The 22,138-nt window shown below is 45.8% G+C and overlaps 1 protein-coding gene across 1 annotated transcript in view; it reads right to left on the reverse strand.

Moving 5' to 3' along the window:
• Positions 1-22,138, reverse strand: part of EPHB1 (EPH receptor B1) — a 457,018-nt gene that overhangs the window by 67,695 nt on the left and 367,185 nt on the right. Inside the window, exon 10 of the mRNA XM_027960197.2 lies at positions 11,135-11,257. Coding sequence (XP_027815998.2) covers positions 11,135-11,257 — 123 coding nt within the window. The remainder of the gene's footprint in view (positions 1-11,134; positions 11,258-22,138) is intronic.

Genomic DNA, 22,138 nt, shown 5'->3' on the forward strand with positions numbered 1-22,138 from the left:
GTCCATAGTTCATACCTTTTCCTGTCACATCACCTCTCAGAAGGTGTATTCAGTTAGCAGTGCCACCGGGAAGAGAGCTGGGGGGAAGTCCCACGCAGGGACCACTGTGCCCCAAGCGTGCGGGTCCTAACCATTCAAATGCAGTTACTGTCACAATGACGCAGTAACAAGGGAACAGCAAACACAGTGGGACTATCTTCTAGACAATTGGCATACTTATGGAAAGCTCTTGCCTGGCTTGTTAGGTAAGATTGGAATATTTAGGAATCAGAATATTTATCAATTTCTACATATCAGTCTGGGAGTTTGTAAAAGCACCCTGGGTGAATTTATTGTTCCCTACAACATACACATAAACCCCATAGTTGAGGACTTCTGTTTTATACAAGCTGTTCTCAAGGATGTAACCCACAGCAACCCCCCAGAGAGCTTACAAAGCACAGGGGCCTGGATCCCACCTGCAGGAACTCTGATTAGTTGGGGCATGGACATATTTAAAAGTAGCCCACAGGATCAGCTACATAATTTGCGGGGCCTGGTGCAAAATGAAAATGCGGGACTCACTGTTCAAAATTTACTAAGAATTTTAAGACGGTGGTGGCAGAGCATTAAACTGAGCATGGGCCCTGTTGAGCAAGGGGGCCTGTGCACAGGTCACAGGTCCACAAAGTCAGGCCTGGCTGCCCAGGTGGGTCTGAGGAGCAGCCAAAGTTGAGAGCCATGGGTCAAAACCACCCAAGCATATTGAAACAGATCAGGGAACTGTCAAAGGCCCTGGAGTACCTGGAATTCATCCCTATACTTTTGAATTCTTTTGAAAGCAGTGCTTGCATATAAGCTGCCTCTCACTGCCCAGGGCCTGACACACAGAGTGGGCTTTGCAGCTGCGACCAGGGAGGAAGAAGAGAAAGAAGGAAGACGTGGATGAATGTGGCATCGCGGAGCCCCATCTACATGGAACAGGGTGGGCCACGTACATCCCTTTCCTAATCGATAAATGTCGTGTCGTTGTTTAACCTTTGTGGCTGACTGGTCTTCAGGTGTAGCGCTCCTAACACTTTAGCTCTAAATTATATCCTCTATAGGGGGTCTCTTCATATAGTTTTATGAAATTATAAAGTAAAAATGTGAGAGGATTTTTCAGGCAGTGAAATTCCTCTGTAAGAAATTAAACGGCGGGGCGGGGGGGGGGGGGTGCCTATTATTATAAATCTGTCTAAACCCATAGCATCAAGAGTGAACCTGCACTAAGGACCTTGGGGATAATGATGTATCAGTGTAGGTTTTCACTTGTAACAAGCGGAGCACTCTGCCTGGGGATGTTGACAATGGGAGAGACTGTATGTGTGGGGGCAGAGGCTATATGAGACCTCTCTGTACCTTCCACTCTATTTTTCTGTGAATCTAAAACTGCTCTAAAAAAACATAGTGTTTTTAAGAAAGTGCTCTCCTTGGATAGGGAGAGATGGGTTCTGTATGGTTACTACATAGCAGCGCTATATGCTCTTGGGAAATTTGCTCCATAATCACTGAAAAGCAGTGATTTAAAGGATTATGGTTCTGTAAAAATAGCTCCTTTCTGGTGTCTGACAAAGGAATGACTTCATATTCTCCAAGCCCAGAGGTTTTCAAACCACGAACTGCAAAGGAAGTCACTTCATCCACAGTTCTCACTCAGAGGCTGTCCTCCACCATGTAAGTAAGTGGCCCCCAGAGCAGTTGGGGCAAACTCTGGCCAAAAGGAGAAGCTCTGGAGAAAGAAACTGGAGTCTACACCACCTCCCCACCCCCTCAGCCTGGCACCACCCTTGGACTTCAGGCAAGGTGCTTCCCTTGTTCAGCCTCAGATTTCTCAGCTCTGTTGGACAAAAAGAACTGATTAACTGTGGGGCCTTCCCAGGTGTAGGGTCTATGAGAAAGTGCATTGCAAACTCCAGACTATTGAAGATACAGCTGGATGGTGATTTTAAGGGGTGGGGAGTGGAGAATGGAAGAGAGAAGGGTTTCTGCAGCCAAGACAAGCAGGGCATCTTGCCAAGGGTGGTGAGAAGTCCCCTTGCCAGGTATCTGGGTATGGACAGTGTCTCCAGGTAAGCCCTGAGCACTAAAGTCTGCAGGTTCTGGCCCCTCTAGCACCCCCACAGGCTCGTAGGGAACTGGAGTTGCACCATTTTTAGTAATAAACAGAAAATTAAGGCCATCAGTCACTTACAATCTGACTGCTGTCACCTGTGGTCTTTGACCTCAGGTTCAGGTACTATGTTCAGGGAACTATTTTTGGACACCTTTCCTGCCATTAGGGCCAGAACTTGAGGTTTGTGGTGCTTTGATTCCTCATGATCTGAATTCTAAACATGACTGAGCACACAGACAGATCACATGAACTCTAAAAAGCTTCCTTTCACACGAGCTCCAAATCATAGCCATCCATTTTCCATATTTTTAAAGAAAATTCTTAACCCCTAAGATCTATTTTCAACAAATTCAGTACTACCATTTTATATATATATATGTATTTATATACACACACACACACACACACACACACACACACACACACACATTGTTGTTGTTTAGTTGCTAAGTCATGTCTGACTCCTTGTCAGACATGGACTGTAGCCCAACAGGTCCTCTGTCCATGGGATTTCCCAGGCAAGAACACTGGAGAGGGTTGCCATTTCCTTCTCCAAGGGATCTTCTGGACCCAGAGATAGAAACCACATCTCCTGCATTGGCAAGTGGATTCTTTACCACTGAGCCACCAGGGAAGTCTGTATATACACACACACATAGATATACATATAATTTTAATTTTGGCCCTTCTGTGTGGCTTGAGGGATCTTAGTTCCCCAACCAGGGATTAAACCTGGGTCATAGCAATAAAAGTGCTGAGTCCTAGTCACTGGACTGCCAGGGAAGTGCACAGAATTATATTTAAAACAGATACTTATAGGAAATGACTGAGTAGTGGTTATGGTTAGTTCTTTCTATGCAGCTCCTTGACTGACAGTAATGGCAGCCAACCTAATTTTGGTCTGGCTGAACTGTGATGGGCACAGGTCTTTGCAGCTGACCTTGGATCCTCTCCTAGAACCAAATCTCCTCTTGGCTAGGACCCAGCTTCAGGCCAGTTTAGGGCCAGTGGCTCTTAGCAGTGGTTCTCAAAATGTGGTTCCTGCCCAACAGCACCAGCATCACCTGGAAACCTATTAGAAAAAGCAGCTTTGGAGCCCAACCTCTACCCACCTAGATCAGAAGCTCAGTAGGCAGGGCCCAGTGACTTGGGTGTTAATTCGCCTCCAGCTGATTCTGATGTCTGGCTCTAGTTTGAGAACTGCAGCCCTCAAAGCTGTCTGCTGAGGGTCATTTTGCCAGTTCCTGTCACTGCCCTCCCAGACAGCTGCTGAAATGATTCCCTACAAATTTCAGCTCCTTGCCAGGTCCTCTTCCCTATCTTCCTTGACAAAATGAGGAATAGAGAAAAAAAAAAATGGTTTAGCAGTATTAAATGCCTCAACTATTATATATAAAATCAGAGGGAAAGAATTTTCAATTTTTGGAAATGAAACATCCAACCTGCCAGCAGGTATTTCAAGCACTAGCTGTTGGCTATGTGCTGCTCGGATCCGCACACAATTGCTCTCTTTTCTTTAGCATTTTGAAGTCACAAACTGCCTCAGGGAGGGAAAAGGGGAAGTAGAGCTTCGTGTAACTAATTCAAGCTTCCACCAGAAAAGAAAGTTTTAAAGAATTAATTTAAACTAGGTTTAAAAATATGACTTATAGCAAGTTTTATGATACTAGCCTGTGTAAGATAGGTTATGGCTAAACTGCTGCTGCTGCTGCTGCTGCTGCTAAGTCGCTTCAGTCGTGTCCGATTTGTGAGACCCCATAGACAGCAGCCCACCAGGCTCCACCGTCCCTAGGATTCTCCAGGCAAGAACACTGGAGCGGGTTGCCATTTCCTTCTCCAATTCATGAACGTGAAAAGTGAAAGTGAAGTCGCTCAGTTGTGTCCAACTCTTTGCGACCCCATGGACTGCAGCCTACCAGGCTCCTCCAATCCATGGGATTTTCCCAGCAAGAGTACTGGAGTGGGGTGCCATTGCCTTCTCCTAGGGATAGTGAAATCATGGCAGGCATTCCACCACCTCCTGATCCTATACTCAGGACAGACATTACTAATTGATCACAATCCCACTTCTCCTCAGCAGAGTTCCCCTCGGTACCCATTACTAGGCTACTGGAGTTGGCAAATTAGATGACTCTAATTAGTAGCCATGATGCCCACAATACCTAATACCTAAATGGTGAGAGTAAATCTAGTTTTCCCTTTTCTCATAGTTTCTTATAGTCATTTAGACAACCATATACCTAGATATTATTATTTTTAGAATGAACCCAGGTCTCCCGCATTGCAGGCAGACCATTTATCATCTGAACCACCAGGGAAGTACTTAACATAAGCAAGCACATACAACTAAAAATGCTAAATATTGTGGCACTCATTGTTAGCCTTCTTAAGTCAATAACTGATTATATTAAAATAGAAAGCAGGACAAAGGTATTCTAGGAAAAAGATGCTCTTTCCGTGGCATCACCATATGGGCACACTGAATTCTAGGACAGTACTGTGATTCCCAGTCAAGTGGCTTGGGTATTCCAAACTGCTAGATAGAGTCTAACATCAGAAGCAATGTCTCTGCATACTTAGCTGCTCTTTTCCAGGACAGTGACAGAAGTGGAAGGTAGTGTGGGAGTTACATTCACTGGATTAAGGTCAGTCGTATCTGGGTTTCCATTTTTGCCCAACTATTAACTCAACATGGCCTTTGACAAATTGTTCACTGAATATTGATATCCTTGAAAAGAGCAGTGAAAGTGTTAGTCACTCAAGTCGTGTCCGACTCTTTGCAATCCCATGGACTATAGCCTGCCGGGATCCTCTGTCCATGGAATTCTTCAGGCAATGATATTGGCATGGGTAGCCATTTCCTTCTCCAGGGGATCTTCCCAACCCAAGGATCAAACCTGGGTCTCCTGCATTGTAGGCAGATTCTTTAACGTATGAGCCACCATCCTTACCAGTTTACAAATGCATATGTAAATGCATGAGTGCTTGTGTGCTTGTGTGCACACACACACACACACACTAACTCACAGGGCCAACAGGGTCATTATGAGGGCTGAATGAAGCATGCACATGGTGAGTGTTTAGTGCATGCCAGCTATATTAATTATTATTACTGACAACATCTAGTTACTTTGCTCCTCTAGAAACCCTATAGTCAAAGCTATGGTTTTTCCGGTAGTCATGTATGGATGTGAGAGTTGGACTATAAAGAAAGCTGAGCACTGAAGAATTGAACTGTAGTGCTGGAGAAGACTCTTAAGAGTCCCTTGGATTGCAAGGGAATCCAACCAGTCAATCCTATATGAAATAAGTCCTGAATGTTCATTAGAAGGATTGATGCTGAAGCTGAAGCTCCAATACTTTGGCCATCTGATTGGAAGGACTGACTCATTGGAAAAGACCCTGATCCTGGGAAAGACTGAAGGTGGGAGGGGAAGGGGATGACAGAGGATGAGATGGTTGAATGGCATCACTGATTCAATGGACATGAGTTTGAGTAAGCTCTGGGAGTTGTTGACGGACACAGAAGCCTGGCGTCCTGCAGTTTATGGGGTTGCAAAGAGTCAGACAGGACTGAGTGACTGAACTGTAATCTAGAAACCCTTCTTGCTGTGACTCCTATCCAGTATTGGTATTTTCTACCAAATCATCACCAAGAAACCCATTTTCTTCCTCAAAGAGAAGAAATAGGTCTTCTTTGCTGGCCCCATCCTATCTGTATACACCACAGGCTCCCTCTCCCCAACTCTCCTTATCTAGCCCTCCCAACTAAGCCAACTGTGGAAATGCTGGGTCAGCATCTGCTGGAGTAAGTGGTGAGGGGGGGGGGTTATTAATTAAAATACAATGGGCATGCCTCCCCTTCGATGATCCCTTCTGGTGACACCTTTACCTGTATGTTCACTGTTGTGCTCAGGGTTGCTACATACAGTTATGCAGGTTGCACACTGTACAACCCAGGAACACCATTCATGCTTAAGGGCCCAAGTATACATGGAAGCCTTAGTTTATGTTCTGGGCACGTCTACAGCACAAACTGATCAGAATCAAGCAGTGGGTCAGAACTCCACAGGTCAATTGAAGCTGACCTGTGAGTGATTCCTATGAGTCAGATTCATGGTTTCAAAGAGTTGACACTCTCCAAAGATAGCAGATGCCCTCTCTAAAAGGACTTCAGTAATTCCCATCACTGCAAGGAAAAGAGGAAGGATCAGTCTTCCTCATTCCGCTAGGCTCCTTTCAGAGCACTGAATGACTCACATCTCATGTGACCTCTTTCTGGTTTCTCTGCATGCTCCCAAACTATACCCAGTTCTTAAAAGTCTTATCTCTATTATGCTTTTCCTCCAAGGACATTTTTAACTGAGCACCTTAGTGCCACAGCAGGCCAGGCATGGGACTAACAGAAGCACTCAAGTTTCATCACTCCCATGGAACTTTGAGCATGGTGATAAAAGAGAGGCAGTAAACAAATACTGGGACTTCCCTGGTGGCTCAATGGTAAAGAATCCTCCTGCCAATGCAGGAGACACAGGTTGGACCCCTGAGTTGGGAAGATCTCCTGGAGAAGGAAATGGCAACCCACTCTAGTATTCTTGCCTGGGAAATCCCATGGACAGAGGAACCTGGCAGACTATAATCCACACCCGTGGTGGATTCATGTCAATGTATGGCAAAACCAATACAGTATTGTAAAGTAAAATAAAGTAAAAATAAAAATTTAAAAAAAAGGGTTGGAAACAACTGAATGGCTAAACAACAACAAAGCAAACATTACATAATGATAAGTGAACTAATTATATAGTTGACTCTTGATAAACATCAAGAGTTTGAATTGCACAGGCTCACTAGCACGGAGACTTCGTTCAATAAATAGGCACTACAGTACTACACAATCCATGGTTGGTTGAGTCCAGGGATGTGGACTCATGGATAGAGAGGGCTGGCTGTCAAGTTATACACATCAATTTTCAACCATACAGAGAGGTCTGTGCCCCTAACCCCTGTGTTGTTCAAGGGTCAAGTGTAATTCAGTCCTCTTGGTTGGTGTCACATCTGGCTCACAGTTATTTTGATTTTTTTGTTCATTATCCTCAACAATGGTAGAAGAAACTTTGGAGGTTGGTGCAATTCTTCAACCCCAAAGTTTTTAGATTGTATTCCATTGGCCTTTACTGGCAAGCACAACCACCAGTCCCCATACCCTGGTAGCCAGGCAGCCCCCTTTTCCCTTTAAGGTGTTTAACCTGATGGCCAACACTTCTGCCCACAACCTCCATGCCATGTCTCCCCGTCAGCTCCAGCCATCAAGCCCACTGGACCCCCCATTCACCGTGTTTGGGTACTTTTTGGTTTAGGTTGGTTTACTTGCTGCAGAGCAGCCTTCCTTACCACACTTGATTCCAGCATTGACCACCTCAAACCTACTCCATGTTTCCCAGCCCCATAACCTGTCTACGTGCCTCTGAATTCTTACAAACCTTTCCCATCACCCTTTCAAGTTCAATCAACACAGGTTCATCAGGTTCTTCTCCTACCTCATTTCTACTGCCTACCCTACTTCAAGACTACTCACTCACCATTTTATATAGGATAAAATCCATACCCAACATCCTGATCGCTAGATTCCAGACTTAATGCTTGATTAAGTCACCTACCCTCAGGGATCCCCTCTGTAGGAGCCTTCTCTCAGCCTCGTTCTCAGAGTGTGCCACACAGAGAATCAGCCCATCCAGCAGCCCAAAGTTCTTAGGGGCCCCCCAGGTGCCTCTTTCCTGCATTCTTCCTTTGGCCATCAAGCCTCTCTTCCTGCTGCCTCTAGGGCTGCGGGTTCTCTGACCCTCCGTCTTACCTCTCAGTCCCATCCCCTCCTCCTGCAGAGCAGGACTTTGTGTTAACAAATCAGCCAGGATTATGAGGCACTGAGTGTGCTTTTTAGCATCCAGCACAGTTTCAGGCATGGAATCAATGTTTAATGAATGAGGATCTTTTTGAATTCTCTATCTAATCCCTCCTGCAACAAACACAGCCCTCTCCTCTGGATCTATATGCAGCGGAAATGGGCCAGTTCCTCTGCAACCTCTTTGAAATTATCTTGCACATTCTGGAAGGCCTGGGGTGTGCTAAACTATCAGCTCTCCAGGAAGTGAAGAAACAAAAACTTTGATTTGTAGCATTTGCCAATTGTCATGGTGTAAATACTCCTCCCATGGCTGACGTCAGACTACCAAGATGTCACCAAACACAGGGCTGCAAAACGATGCACACAACTGGCAGTAGCAGAAACTGGCTCAGCACGCCACTGCTGCCAGGCCATGGCCATTTCCCTCCTTAAGTTATTCAGTTTTCCTCTTCTGCCTCGTTCTCTCATGCGTTTCCTCCAAACTTACTTTTCCTACTAGTTTTCAACCTTAAAAGCTCAGGCCAAAGGTGACCTTCTTTGCAAAGTCCTCCTGATCTCCCCAGTCCCTCCCAGAACAAGGAGCTAGATGCTGCTCTCTGTTGGCCCCAAACTTCGCATTTGCCTGTGTTGTGGGATGTGTGGAACAGTGATCATGTTACTGGCCTGTTTCTCAACAAGATTGTCAGACTTCTGGGCAGGAGAGTGTCTGTTCATCTCTGGGACTCAACCGCAAGCAAAAACTATTTAATAAGAGCATTTTGAGGGAAGGAGAAAGGAACAGAATGAAGGAAGGGGAAAGGATTTCTGATTCTTCTCATGTATTACCATTTGGGAACCCAGATTTGGTCCCCTGAGCTGAATCTGCCAGGTGGCTAAGGGAAACATTGCCAACTACACTACTAATGTTACCTTACAAAATTCTTTTTTAAAAAACTCAACTCACACCAGCTCTTTTAGCATAAAGGGAAGTCCAGCTCAGTGAGGCAAGGAGTGGGAAAAGCAGGAGTGGTGACAGAGAGGAAGAATTGGAGGATAGAGAGAGACTGACTCCAGCCAGGAGTGTCTCCTGATGAAACTGCATCAAGTTCCACATAGTGAATTCACATCCACAGGGATGAGCTGTGCGATTACTGAATTGCAAGCAGATGGGTATCAGGTAGAAGGCAGTCAGCAGCAACTGGACAGAAGACTTTATCCCAAGCTGTTGGGCATCTTCTAAACTGCTCTGTGTATCCATCCCTCCCCAGGACCAGGTAAGCCATGGCAAGGACCAAGTCTTCTCTGAGCAGAAGGCACAAATATTACAGCATCAGCAAAGGCTACCCAGAGGTAGAAGGTGAAGGTGGGCCATGGATTGTCCCTTTATAGGCATCCAGCAGTTGGTGAGCTCACTCCAAGCTGCACCTCCCTGGCAGGATCATAAAGTGAGAAGGCTCTTTACTCCTCCCCTGACAAAGATGGGAGGGGGGCTGACATGGGCTCTCTGGGATGAAATGCAGTCCAGAATGCATTGCACTAAGCACTCGACATAAATGACATTAAAATCACTAGCACCATTTTCACATGACATAACAGTAATGAACAACACAGAGGAGCAGGGTACGAGATCAAAGCTTTCACTTTCAAGTTTACTGGAGAAATCTGAGTGCCTTCAAGTCATCCAGCTTATCTGGGATCCAGCCTTCTAAGGCATGATCCTTAGGTCTGTCGGTATCTAAGGGGAAAGAGAAAATTATCTGCACAGAAGTGAAAGTCGTGGTTCAGTAACATATTTAATGAAAGTCAATGGGAAATACGTACAGATTCATGTGGATCAGATTATGGTCAGCTGGCTGGAACATGTGAGAGGTTGGTAGACAGAGGGTCATGTGTCCTACAGGGAGGGTCCAGCACCCACCACAGGGATGCCATGAGGTTGGAGCTCTTTAAGAGGGAAATCAGAGCAGGAGAACGTGACTTAATGGGGCAAGCTTTCAAACGTGACTTCCAATTTCACAGATGGCTTTTTGACCCCTCAGTGCATTAAGAGAGGCAGTGACTGGGAGGAGGGTGACTTTCCCCCTAAAGATAATATATGGAGTGGCTGTCTGGAAGACTTTGACTAAACATATTTTATGGAGCTTAAAATATTGGAAGAGGCAACCCCACAGCTCTCCAAATATTGACATGAAAAAAAGCACTTCCAGACACACGAGCTATGGGAGTACACCGCATATGAGTGAAGAGAGCCCGAACAATGTCTAATCCAATTTAAAGAAGAAGCGAAGACAAAGAATGTTGTATAAGGAACCAAAGGTAGGAAGGAGGACACAAGGCAAACGCATCTTTTAAGAAGATTCAGAAAAGACCACAGAGGGGGCACCAAAGAGATTATTTCCAAAGGAATGATATTTGGGGATATTTTCCTCATTTATATCAATAAGGCTGGATCCATTATCCAACTGACTCAACTATTGATCTATTAAAGGAAGATGAAAATGCTAGACCAGCCTTTAGGTAGAATTTCCTAACAGCCTCTCAGATAGTTATTCTCTGCTGGGCTGGGTTTGTACTCCCATGTAGATGAGAACATGCATTTCTTGGGAGGGAAGTCTGTCTTATATTACCATCCATATCATGGATCTTTTGTAGAAAAATATGGATATGGGTGAATTTTCTTCTGGAAATAGTGGTCCTTTGTTAGTTCATCATAGTCTGTCTCCAAATCCATGTATATCAGAAAAGGAAAACTGAAAGTGTGGGAATAAAGTTTGGCCCAAAGCCATGGAGATATTGGAGTCAGTGCTTGGGATACTAAGTCCAGCTTCTAAAAAGAGAAGTGCATTTCTCAACTTACCACCCTATTTCTCTCTCTTTATTTACATTTGGTGTTCCATTTCTAGAGCTATTTCTGAATCTTTTAAAGCCAGAGTTGACTTCTCCACAACACCAAATAAGCCTGGACACCATGAACAAGGTCCCCAGAAGATCCTTAGACACATATTATAGATGGTTTAGATGCACCTTTTGGGGAGAAAGATGATAGACATCACCCAGAGTGGTGAAAGAGGATGTCTAGACACCAAGAGGGCAGAAAGGAGGGGAGGGAAGAGCCATACCTGCTCCGATGACCTCTTCGATTTTCACAAAAGAGACATCAATCTCCTTGGCAAACTCCCGGACAGCTTCGTTGGGGTCCTCGTAAGTGAAGGGGTCAATGTAGATCTTCATCCCTGGGGAGCCTTTTTGGAGGAGATAAGCAGGGTTAACATCCCAAAGAGGACACAGCAGTCACTAAGCACTGGCTCGTGTCCCCAGCAGTAATGGTCTGGCTGGGTCGGGGCGTCTCTCCTACACGTCCAGCTGCCTCACTTTTCCTTGTTGGACCTCCCTGTCTCCCTTCCCTCTGGGCCATGCTAGCCTGGTTCTCTGTCCTCTACTTCTCCTCCATATTTTCTGTGTTTGAGCTCTTGATGAAATGTGGAGCAGATTACTTATAAGTGACAGATCGGGACCAGTTCCCACACCAGGCGCTCGTAGAAGGCAAAGAAGCTGATTGATGCCAACCAAATGCATTAGCAGAAAAGTGGTGGTAAAATGGCAGGGCAGATATCAATATTTATCAACTTGACAACTTTCCTGAGTGGAGGCCACCGTTAAGGTTATAACTGACAGCTGTGTCCAGGGCTGGAAGAGGTATGAGGATGGATTAAAAACAACAAAAAAGAAATGGCTATTAGAAAAACCTCAAGATAGGAGTGCCAAGCCAGTAACCAGAACAGAAAATGTGAAGAGAAGAGCATAGAAAATACTGAGAGAGAAAATTGTAAAGTCTACACAGAATAAATGAGGTGGAATGAAAGAAGAAATGGTAATTGAACCCCCATGCCTTCAGACACAGTGAAGTATGAAAAGTGAATAAAATGGTGAATGAGAAATACATAAAGGAATATGGACTTTGTCACTGATGTTTACAGTGGCAAGATAAATAGGTGCGCACAGGGACAAAATAGAGAATTGTCACTGCAGAAAAAATACATTCACAAACTGGAAGAGAGGGGACAAAACCAGGAAATGGAACCCAAGAAACAAATGGATTCATCACAACGTCATTTTTCACCATGTTGGACGTATCATTAGGCAAGCATGGAAAGGGATTTCCTGGGGGTGGTGAGATGGGAGGTGGGCTCCAAAGGCTGAACAGAACAGTCTGGCATCGCAGCCTTGTGAAGAGTAGTTTTCCCTTCCCACTTTTGCTGTCTGGTTCTTAAAAGAGGCAGGTCATCAGGGCAGGCAGGTGGGGAAAAGCCCTCGTGCTATGGCTGTGGTTAAGGTAAACTTAGGTTCCCTGAGCTTTGCCCTCTCAGCACGCACTCCCCACTGCAGCTCCTTCTCAGCAACTCCCAGCCTTGAAAACACAATTTATATGTGTATGAATATATATACATATATAATGATAATTTATACATTATAAATTATCACATAATGACATTTCCCATCCAAAAAGTTCTGGTGGCGCTACAGTGACCCCAAATGAATGTTGCCCTAGTCACCAGGTCAGGCCAGAGTTTAATCCAGATGGAGAAGGAAGATGCAGCCAAGAACTCAAAGTGTAAATGTTTTTAAAGCCAGGTACCCCGCCCAGAGGCAATACTTTTTCTGAAATTTGGATTATTCCCAGTCAAGAAATAAAAGCACTCCAAGGGTGCTAGACATCAATCTAAGATGCTCTTTGAAAACTTGGGGATGACAATGTTGACTCTGGAATCTATTGATTAAACTTTGAACAAAGAAAATCCTCATCTTTATGATAGAATGTCTTAATCTCTGGGGCAGGGGTGGAGAGAGAATGGAAATTTTACTTTAATAGCAGTGGACAAAGGGGAAAATAGAACTAGAAGCTCATCTCTTTCTCGTTTGGTCTGGAGAACAAGTAAAGAGCAAGAACGAGGGAAACCACATGGACGCCTAACAATCCAGACCAGCATGTTCATGCAGTCTCACTTGAGGTTTCTTCAGAAGCAACAACTTAAGATAAGACTGTGAAAGCAAGTAGGTGGTGATCCCTACTGGGATTATCTGGGAGGTGATCCCAAGAAGTGCCTGCAGGTTAGCGGGCAGTAAGGCAGGCTGGAAAGCCAGCCTAGGAAAAGTGTGCCCTCAAGGCACTTACCACCATGGGCTGTGGGTAACTGACACAGGCTTAATTCCCCACCCCAAGGAACGTCTGAGATCACAAGCTTCAGAGTCAGCTAGGGTGGCGTGAGCTGGAGTGGCGCCACACAACTCCCATCAGTCATTGGCTGAGTGCTGTGCAGCTGGGCTGGAAGGGTTCAGGGCCAGAGAGGTGCTCAGGTGAAGAAACACAGATGCTTTAGGCGGAAGTTGGCCCCTGTGTGCTGGAGGGCTGGGCCCTGGAGACAAGGCCACGGCAAAAGACCCACTCAAAATGCTAAAGGGGTGGCAGGCCAGGGTCGACAACCTGTGACTTCTCCCCAGTTCTGGACTGAGATGAGAGAAGGCTGAAAGGCCAGAGGCGGGGATCCCAAGGTGAGGTCAGAACTCTGAAGCCTCCCACTAACTGGGCATTTTGCAGCAAGACCACATACATCTCTTCTATTGTTTTTTTCTTCTGCCGAAGGAGGAGAAACACCTTCTTCCCGGGGCGGCTGTAATATTAAAGACCACATTGCAAGTGACAGATCTAACATGGTGCCGGGTGTACAGGGAGGGCTCACAAGCTGAAACACGCATGATTACTACCAGTAAATTGTTCTAGGAAGTGTATGGGGAGGTAGGAAGCTGGGGTGGTGGGGGTGGACAGTGTTAAGGTTATATTAGTTACTTTAAAAATACCACCTTGTTATTTTGGATTAAGGGCTTTTAAACGATGTGTGCTAAGCTGTCCTACAGGAACTCTTCCACGAAAACTAATTAAACAATCTAGAATGCGCTGTAATGAATGGTTTGCAAGTAAAGACATATGTAAGGATGAATGAGAGAGGATTCTGAGTTAATGAGCTCCACAGATATTGGCCCTGATCAGTTCTGGGAAGGAACTATTCCCAGAAGGGAGAGTTTCATCTCTTAATGGTGCCAGGATTCATTCAGGCCAATGATGTCCGGGCAAGTGTATCTTCATGGGAGAAAGTTCACCTTCTAATCACTGTCTGGTTTATTCATGAGCAGGTGTGCTACCTCACCGGCATGTGGAATTAAGGTGTGTGTGTGTGTGTGTGTGTGTGCATGTATATGAGTGTGTGTATATATGGCGTGTGTGTGTGAGCAAACGAATGTATATCCATGTATGAGTGTGTGTGTGTGTGCGTGCATGCTCGCAACGTCTCAACTGCTGCTCTGGGCCAGGCACGGGCTTTGGTCATCGCCAGTTTTTCACAAGAAACCAAGGAGAGCACGCAGGCTAGGAGAGCTGATGTAATGTCAGTTTAGAACATCCTGCACCTGTGCAGGGTAGGAATCAGTCTTTGTTTTCCCTGAAACTGAGGGTATCGTTATTAGACTGAGGCAGGAAAACTGAAATCAGAAGTCTAAAATGGATTCAAACCCAGTTCTTTTGCGATGACAAGGGTCTGATACAGTCAGCCTAGGAATGGCCCTGGCTGGACTCCTCTGCTGAGCCAGTCTCTATTCCTACGTCTGGAGAACCATTTGGCTGAACATGTGCTCTAAAGGCTCTCCCTGCATCCCTGGATGACACATCCCACCAGACCTCTCTCCTGCATCACTACCCTTTTTCTAGTCCCAGAAGGAGACGTGGGGGAAAAAAATGCCTTCAGCTATGCAGAACAGGTCATTTGTCTTTTGGCTCATTTTCTGTTTCTGCATAAATCCTGCATCAGCCTGTTCCTGCTCCCACTTGCCAGTGAGCAGTTTTTAATTATCAGGGAAATGGTATTTAGTGCAATGAATCACCAGACAGTGAACAAGGAATTCACGTCAGCTGCGGAGTCGGGCACAGCCAAACATTTGGAGACAGGGCTCAGAAAATGTTCTCAGATTGTGAGTGTTGGGGAAATATTATTAACGGCAGTTACAATAATATCAGATGTAATATAGCTCTATAATGTAAGACATTTTATAATGTTCCGTTCAATGCTTCTCATTATTATTAGTGTTAATATTGCAATATTTATAATATTTTATAGTTTCTGGTTATTTTCATTATTTTTAACATATAACTTTGGCACAAAAATGGTATGCACAGATCTAAACTGATTGATGGTGCCAAGAAAGAGAGAAAACTCTTCAATTTTATGATCTTCTAGTTTGCTAATTTCTATTGAAGGTATGATTTGCAGATATGTTTGTTCTTTGCTCTCAAAATTCATTTAAGTTATGACTAGGGTCACAGCCTGGATGGCTAAAGCTTTAAAGGACCAGAGTCCCAGGAGATCTGAAAAATCTTACACATGAACCAAGGCTGTAAAGATATTAGGTGAAGTCACTCAGTCGTGTCTGACTCTTTGTGACCCTGTGGACTGTAACCTACTAGGCTTCTCCGTCTGTGGGATTCTCCAGGCAAGAATACTGGAGTGGATTGCCATTTCCTTCTCCAGGGGATCTTCCCAACCCAGGGATCGAACCCAGGTCTCCCGCATTGGAGGCAGACGCTTTAACCTCTGAGCCACCAGGGAAGGTTCAAAGATATTAAGTTTGGGGGAAAATGACTCAGCCACTATCCAGAGCCTTCCTACATGGTACGGAGCAGTCCATGAAGCACAAGAAATTGCTGGCTATGGCTGGACACTCTGGATCAGGAGATCAGGATGCTCTCAAAGGAAAGAGGCTGGGACAAATTGGGGGGATGCTGGCAGATTGTGGAGTGTATCTAAAAGTCAGCTTGACATGTTCGCAAGTGCCAGGGTCCCAGGACAGGAGAGCATAGGCTGGGAAAGGGCCAGTTCCAAACAGTCGGTAACATCTGGGTATTAACAGTGGAAGGAGAAGATGGAATGCTGCCATCCAATCCTCTTGCACATTCAGAAAGTACAAAAATGGTACCATGAACATTTTGTGGGTCCCATGACAGAGGCTTCAAGAGTGCCAGGAAGAGCCCAGTGCCTTCCTGCTGGTGGAAGATTCCTGGAATCCCACAGCAGGGTCCTGAAAGCTAGTGTATTAATTAGGCTGTTTTCAGTCTTTGATATCTTGTGTCCCAGCAGATCTGGTGGAGCCATGGGGAAGGTGGAAGGCTGCCCCTCCTTTCCCATTCTAGAGCCAAGGCAGACTTTGCCATACTCGTAATTCACCTAAATTTAGTCCAGATATCTAAGCACAAGAAGGAAGCTGTTCAGGGGTTCCTGGGAGGGACCTCAGCTAGTCCTCTGCCTCGGGATGTTGATCACTCATTTTCTCAGTGCTAACCTGTCAGCCAACTGTGCCAGGGGCCGTAGGAGCCACAGGGGAAACAAAGCTCGTGGAGCTCTCAGGTCACTGAAACATGAACTAACTGGGGAGCGGGGCTGGAGAGTCTAGAGTCAGGAGCCCACAACTGGAAATGAGCCGAAAATGTGGCAGAAACCAGAAAAGGCAGAAGACTGTGGATGCCAGTCTCAGAGTCAGAGACCAGAAAGGACAGGTCACTTGGTCCTTCACTGATGAGGGACAAGCTTGGAGTGTCACACAGCATAGCTCAGAGTGATACCTGCTGTTGCATGAGTGAGGAGAGTGTGGAAGGAAGTCAGGTCCAAGGTGGAACACTGCTGATACACTAGTGGGAGGGCCTTGACTACCATCAAAGGCATCCGATTGCTGCCACTGGACACACAGAGCTGACACTGTGCCAGCAGCAGGGGAGGGATGTGCTGAGAACAAGACATCGGGGAGTTCATTTGGCTGGCAGCCCTCACCACTCCCATTCATTGTTAGGAGGAAGGGGCTGGAGGCTGAGAAAACAGCTCTGAGGTTGTTGCAGTAATTAAGGTGCAAGATAACAGTTTTTAGCCTCACAGCGACAACAGCAGAAAAAGCAAGAGAAATTTCAAAGGAAAATCTGACAGCACTTGGTGAGCAATTAAAGATGAGGAATGAAGGAAGGACCAGAAGAATCTGAATTAATGTCAAGATTTCCAGAATCAAGTGGTACTATTAACTACGTGATACACTTTCGGAAGGAAACTTGATTGTCCAGGAAGTTTGCACACATGGTTTTAGACTTTGAATGCATGGATGAAACATACGGGTGCCTAGAAGTCAGTCTGAAAACTCAGAATAGAAACAGAGCTGCAAGACTGGATGTGGAGTGGTGGACGTGGGGGACATGTGAGTGACAGCCGAAGCTATTGGTATGAAAGGCTAAGCACTGGGCAGGTTCCTAGACCAGGAAAGGTGGACGGGCACTAGAAACACTTCGCTCCACCTGCTTCTTGGGACCAAGGCCAGGAAAATGGGTGGATGTCTTTTTCCATGAAAGAATGGAGGTCATGGGTACCCAGCCAAGGTTAGAGGAAGAATCCAAGACGGGGAGCCTCAGGGTGGGCAACAAGCCTGGGGGGAAAAACACCGAGTCTGAGGAGGCTCTTCATTCAACCTTCTGTTTGGAGGCTTTACCACATTTCAAGATTTGTCCTTAAAAACACAGTCACAGCCTAATATGTGTCTCTAGGAGAAAAAAAAAAAATCGATCACAGGCTACTTACTTCTTGACAGAGAAAGGTATTTCAGGAAAAACAGTTTAACATCTCTCTACTTCTTGGGTATCAATGATTAAGACAGGAATGTCCTTCCAGACAAGGCCCCCTGTCTCTGGGCCACTGAAGTCCTGTCAGGAACCTGAGGGCAGCAGCCCAGGAGCTGGGGACTCAAAGAGTTAACCTAGTTTCTAGAGCTCTGGCTTAGAGCCAACAGCAGCCACATGGGTGAAGCCAGCTCATTAAATTTATTTGGCATTTAATAAGCACCCACTGAACACTCAGCCACCTTTTGCACCTGGGGGCCTTTCCTCCTCTTCCCATAGGCCCTCATTTACTCCTGTTCAGGTACCTCCAGGAGAGGCAGCCAAATGCCTAGTCTGTCTCCCTCCTACAGGTATACCTGACCTTCACCCTGGTGTCCAAGGTGATTCCCAGCACACTGGACGCTGTGGTCTGCACAGTTGGGAAATCCCTCCCACCCAGAGTTAAGAAAGATGGAGCTAGAGGAAATCTTGGAGCCAGATGTGCTTCTGGGATGAATCAAGTCCAGTATCTTACCTAAAGCAGAACTCCGCTCTACAGCATCTTTTACTGAAATCTGTGTCTGCGAGAGCAGAGAGCTCACCCCTTCTCCACAAAGCAGCCTGTCTCTGCAAGGACAGTTCCAGTTTGGGGGGCTGTTCTTACACTGAATCAAATCTGGCCTACTTGGATCTCTCACTGATGGTTCCGTTTATCTTCACAAAGCACAACAGTGTCACCTTTCCTTTGCCATGATGGTGTCATGCTTGGTGATGACCCCCAGGTCCCTCCCTGGATGTGACAGTTGGACCATAAAGAAGGCTGAACATCAAAGAATTGATGCTTTTGAACTGTGGTGCTGGAGAAGACTCTTGAGAGTCCCCTGGACAGTGAGGAGATCAAACCAGTCAATCTTAAAGGAAATTAACCCTGAATATTCATTGGAAGGACTGATGCTGATGCTGAAGCCCCAATACTTTGACTACCTGATGCGGAGAGCCGACTTATTGGAAAAGATCCTGACACTAGGAAAGATTGAGGGCAAGAGGAGAAGAGGGTGACAGAGGATGAGATGGTTGGATGGCATCACTGTCTCAATGGACATGAGTTTGAGCAAACTCCAGGAGACAGTGAAGGACAGGGAAGTCTGGCGTGCTATAGTCCATGGGGTCACAAAGAGCTGGATATGACTGAGCAGCAGGAAAAAAAAAAAAAAAACTGCCTGCATTTCCCCAGCACCAAATCAGTTGGTGTCTCTACGGTCGCGACTTGGCACCCTCCATGGGCCGGCTACTTTGTTAACAATATCCTTCTTGACATGGGGTCCCCAGAACCAAGAACATCCCTTTAGATGTTTCTCACCAGTGCAGAGGACAGCATGTCCATATGTATTACCTCCTCTGATCCAAACTTTAATCTTGACCACAGAGTCAGATAGACTTGAGTTTAAAACTTTATGTTGCAAATCAGTAACTCCAAGACTCTGGACAGGCTTCTGGATTTTTCTGAGGCTGTTTCCTCACATGTGAAATCTACTTCATGGGATGGTTATGAGGATTAAATTAGTTACTGTGCTTAATACAGTCAGTGCTCAAGGTGGAGGCTTTTGGCAGTATTTTCCTGCTTTAGTGGCAGTGCTTAGCCTTTTTTTACTAGTTTTTTATCACTCCTACTAAGCATGTGATCAAGTAAATACCCAAACTTTCTCATACAAACAGATAGCAAGTCAGGTCTCCTCCTTTTCTTACTGCTTTATTTTTGTTTTAACCAACACTAGCTTCTAGATTTATCCCTCTAACATTTTGTCTTGCAGATTTCAAATTAGCATTCAGAGCTGTTGGATAGTTCTGAATTTTGATTCTATCTTTTGTGGTGTTACGTATACCTCCCAACTGTTACCTACAAACTTGATAAGCATCCCTAGGTGTGCACCTGACTATGATTTTAAAAAAAAAAAAAAACAATCAAACAAGCAAGAGATCGAATTGGACAAGGACTAAGATAAAACGGATGACTCCCTCCCTGGCTGACAGACTCACTAACCTACTTTCTTTCTGTATGAAGACCAGCTCTGTACCCACTTCACCATGCTTCTTCCCCTTAGGAGACCATCAAATATTTTGCCAAAATATGCAATGTCTTGCAAATGTACAGCCCTAGTAAATGAGATGAGGGCCCCACGGTGGTGGTTTAGTCACGAAGTTGTGCTGACCCTTGTGACCCCATGGACTGTAACCTGCCAGGGATTCTCTGTCCATGGTGTTTTCCACGCAAGAACAGGAGAAGTTGGAATGAGTTGCCATTTCCTTCTCCAGGGGATCTTCCCGACCCAGGAATCGAACCTGGGTCTCCTACATTGCAGGCAGATTTTTTACGCACTGAGGTATGAGGGAAGCCTATATAACTTTTCTTAATAATAACTTTTAAAATAATCCTGTATTTACTCCTTAATAATCCCCAATGATCACTGAACTTAGTTTTAAATGCCCTGAAGGCATCTGCTTCCCAGTTTCTCGGGTGTTTGGCAGGGATTGAGCTCACACTTATGTTCTGAGGTCCCTATGTTCAGTCCTCTTGTCCTGTGTGGAAATTAATGTGTGCCAGTCTTTTATTTGGGATACATATCTCATTTGTTTTCAAAATTTCTCAAAGTTTAAGAAAAATAACTCTGTGATGATAACTGCAGTTGCCTGTTAACACGGAGATGATTCTGTTAGTGCTTCTTTTTGAAAACCCTTGACCCCTTCCCAAGTCCTCACCTTCTCTCCCCACTTCTGCTCACTCCATCCATCTTAGAATTCAGTGCAGTGTTAACTACCATCCAGTGTGTAGTTATCCAAGCCTTATAATTACCTGGTAACATTTCCCAAATGTAGCATCAACTGGAACTTTTCTAAAGATAGATTCCCAAGCCCACCTGGATCATCCCATCCAGCCAGTTTTTAGTCAGCCAGCACCTTCTGAGGACTGTCCCGTGAAAACCATAAGAACTTACCATCTGTCTGCCTCTTTCTAGACATGGGAAACCCGCACTTACCCACTCACCCTTGAACATGAACCACAGGCTCCCAGGCTCTTCAGCCCAGCATCTGGTACCATATCCATGCACTTTCTCTTCCCTTCCTGCCTTCCCTCTAGTCACTCTCACCCAGTCAAATCCTCCTTTACAAGCACATTCTCTGTGCTGCAGGCTCAGAGCCTGCCCTGGAAAGCACTTGGTATTCTCAAATTGCTAAGATCTGTTGCATCTCCACAGTCTAGAAAAGCCATTACATTTGCCAATACTTCTATTATGTCTCCTTCAGCCTTTGCATCAGCTTGAAGGGCAGGTCTGGGAGGACAGATGCCAGCAGACTCTGTTTGAAGCCCTGTGTGTGCCCTGCCTACAGGGAAGACAGGCAGGGGCCTTCCTGGGTACTGATGAGTGAGGCTGGGGAGCTGCTGCAGGTTTCTTGTCCCTTCCAGGGCAGGAAGCGCTGAGATGTCCAGGTTAGCATCCACGTCCCCACAGTGAGGTGCATGCATATAGGTAGCCCAGGAATGGTTGTGTGCACACTTTCAGATCAAGTGCATCCGCCTTTCTGCCTCCTGCAGTGGGACCCAGAGGAGGAGCCAACAAACCACCATCTAGGACTCCTGAGAGTGGTCCTCATGTTTTGACTTGCTCCTGACCTCCAGCCACCTTGAGCCTCTGCAATATGGAGAGATGACGGGCTCTGAAGCCAGGTTTAGAGAACGCAAGGTCTGTCTCTGCCACCCATGAGCTGCGAGACCTGGCAAAGTCATGGAACCTCCCTAGATTAATGCCTGCCACCTAGAGTGGTAGTCAGGGTTGGAGGAGTTGAAATGAGCTACCAGAATAAAGTTCCCCCTGCATGGCACTGGGTAAGCTTTCCATAACTAATTATTCCTACCCTCCCCCATCTCGGGCCAGGTCTGTCCTCCATCAGAGCCTTGAGTTTCCTCTTCTGCTATGTGTGTGCTGTGTCTTCCCCAGCTCCACATCCCTTTGGCTGGTTCTCCAACAGTAATAGCGTTAGTCAGAGTGACGGATGTCCATGGGAGAAAATGCACTGATGCAATTCAGTGCGTGAGGCTATGAGTTCAGAGAACCTGAGTGCGGGAGAGAAGCCAGGTTTCAGGGACTGGGTAAAAAGAAAGGGGTTATTAATAGAAAGAAAGAGCATTTATAAAAGGAGAACAGATTTTAAAAGAAGACAGACTTCTAAGGCAGCAGAGGGACTGAACTCTGGTGCAGGAAGAACTCTGTGTGCCCAAGTCCTGGGGATGAAGACTGCACAGCTTGTCAACTCTGTGTCCTCAGCCATCCTCGGTGGTTTCTGCTACTGAGGACTGGGCGTTGGGTCTTCTGCGGACCCTGAGAACCAGGGAGGCTTGATTCTCGTGGCCTTAGAGGTGAGAATTCCCCAGAAGGAGGCTGTGAGCACT

This window comes from Ovis aries, chromosome 1 (genome assembly GCF_016772045.2).
Source record: "Ovis aries strain OAR_USU_Benz2616 breed Rambouillet chromosome 1, ARS-UI_Ramb_v3.0, whole genome shotgun sequence".
NCBI lineage: Eukaryota > Metazoa > Chordata > Mammalia > Artiodactyla > Bovidae > Ovis > Ovis aries.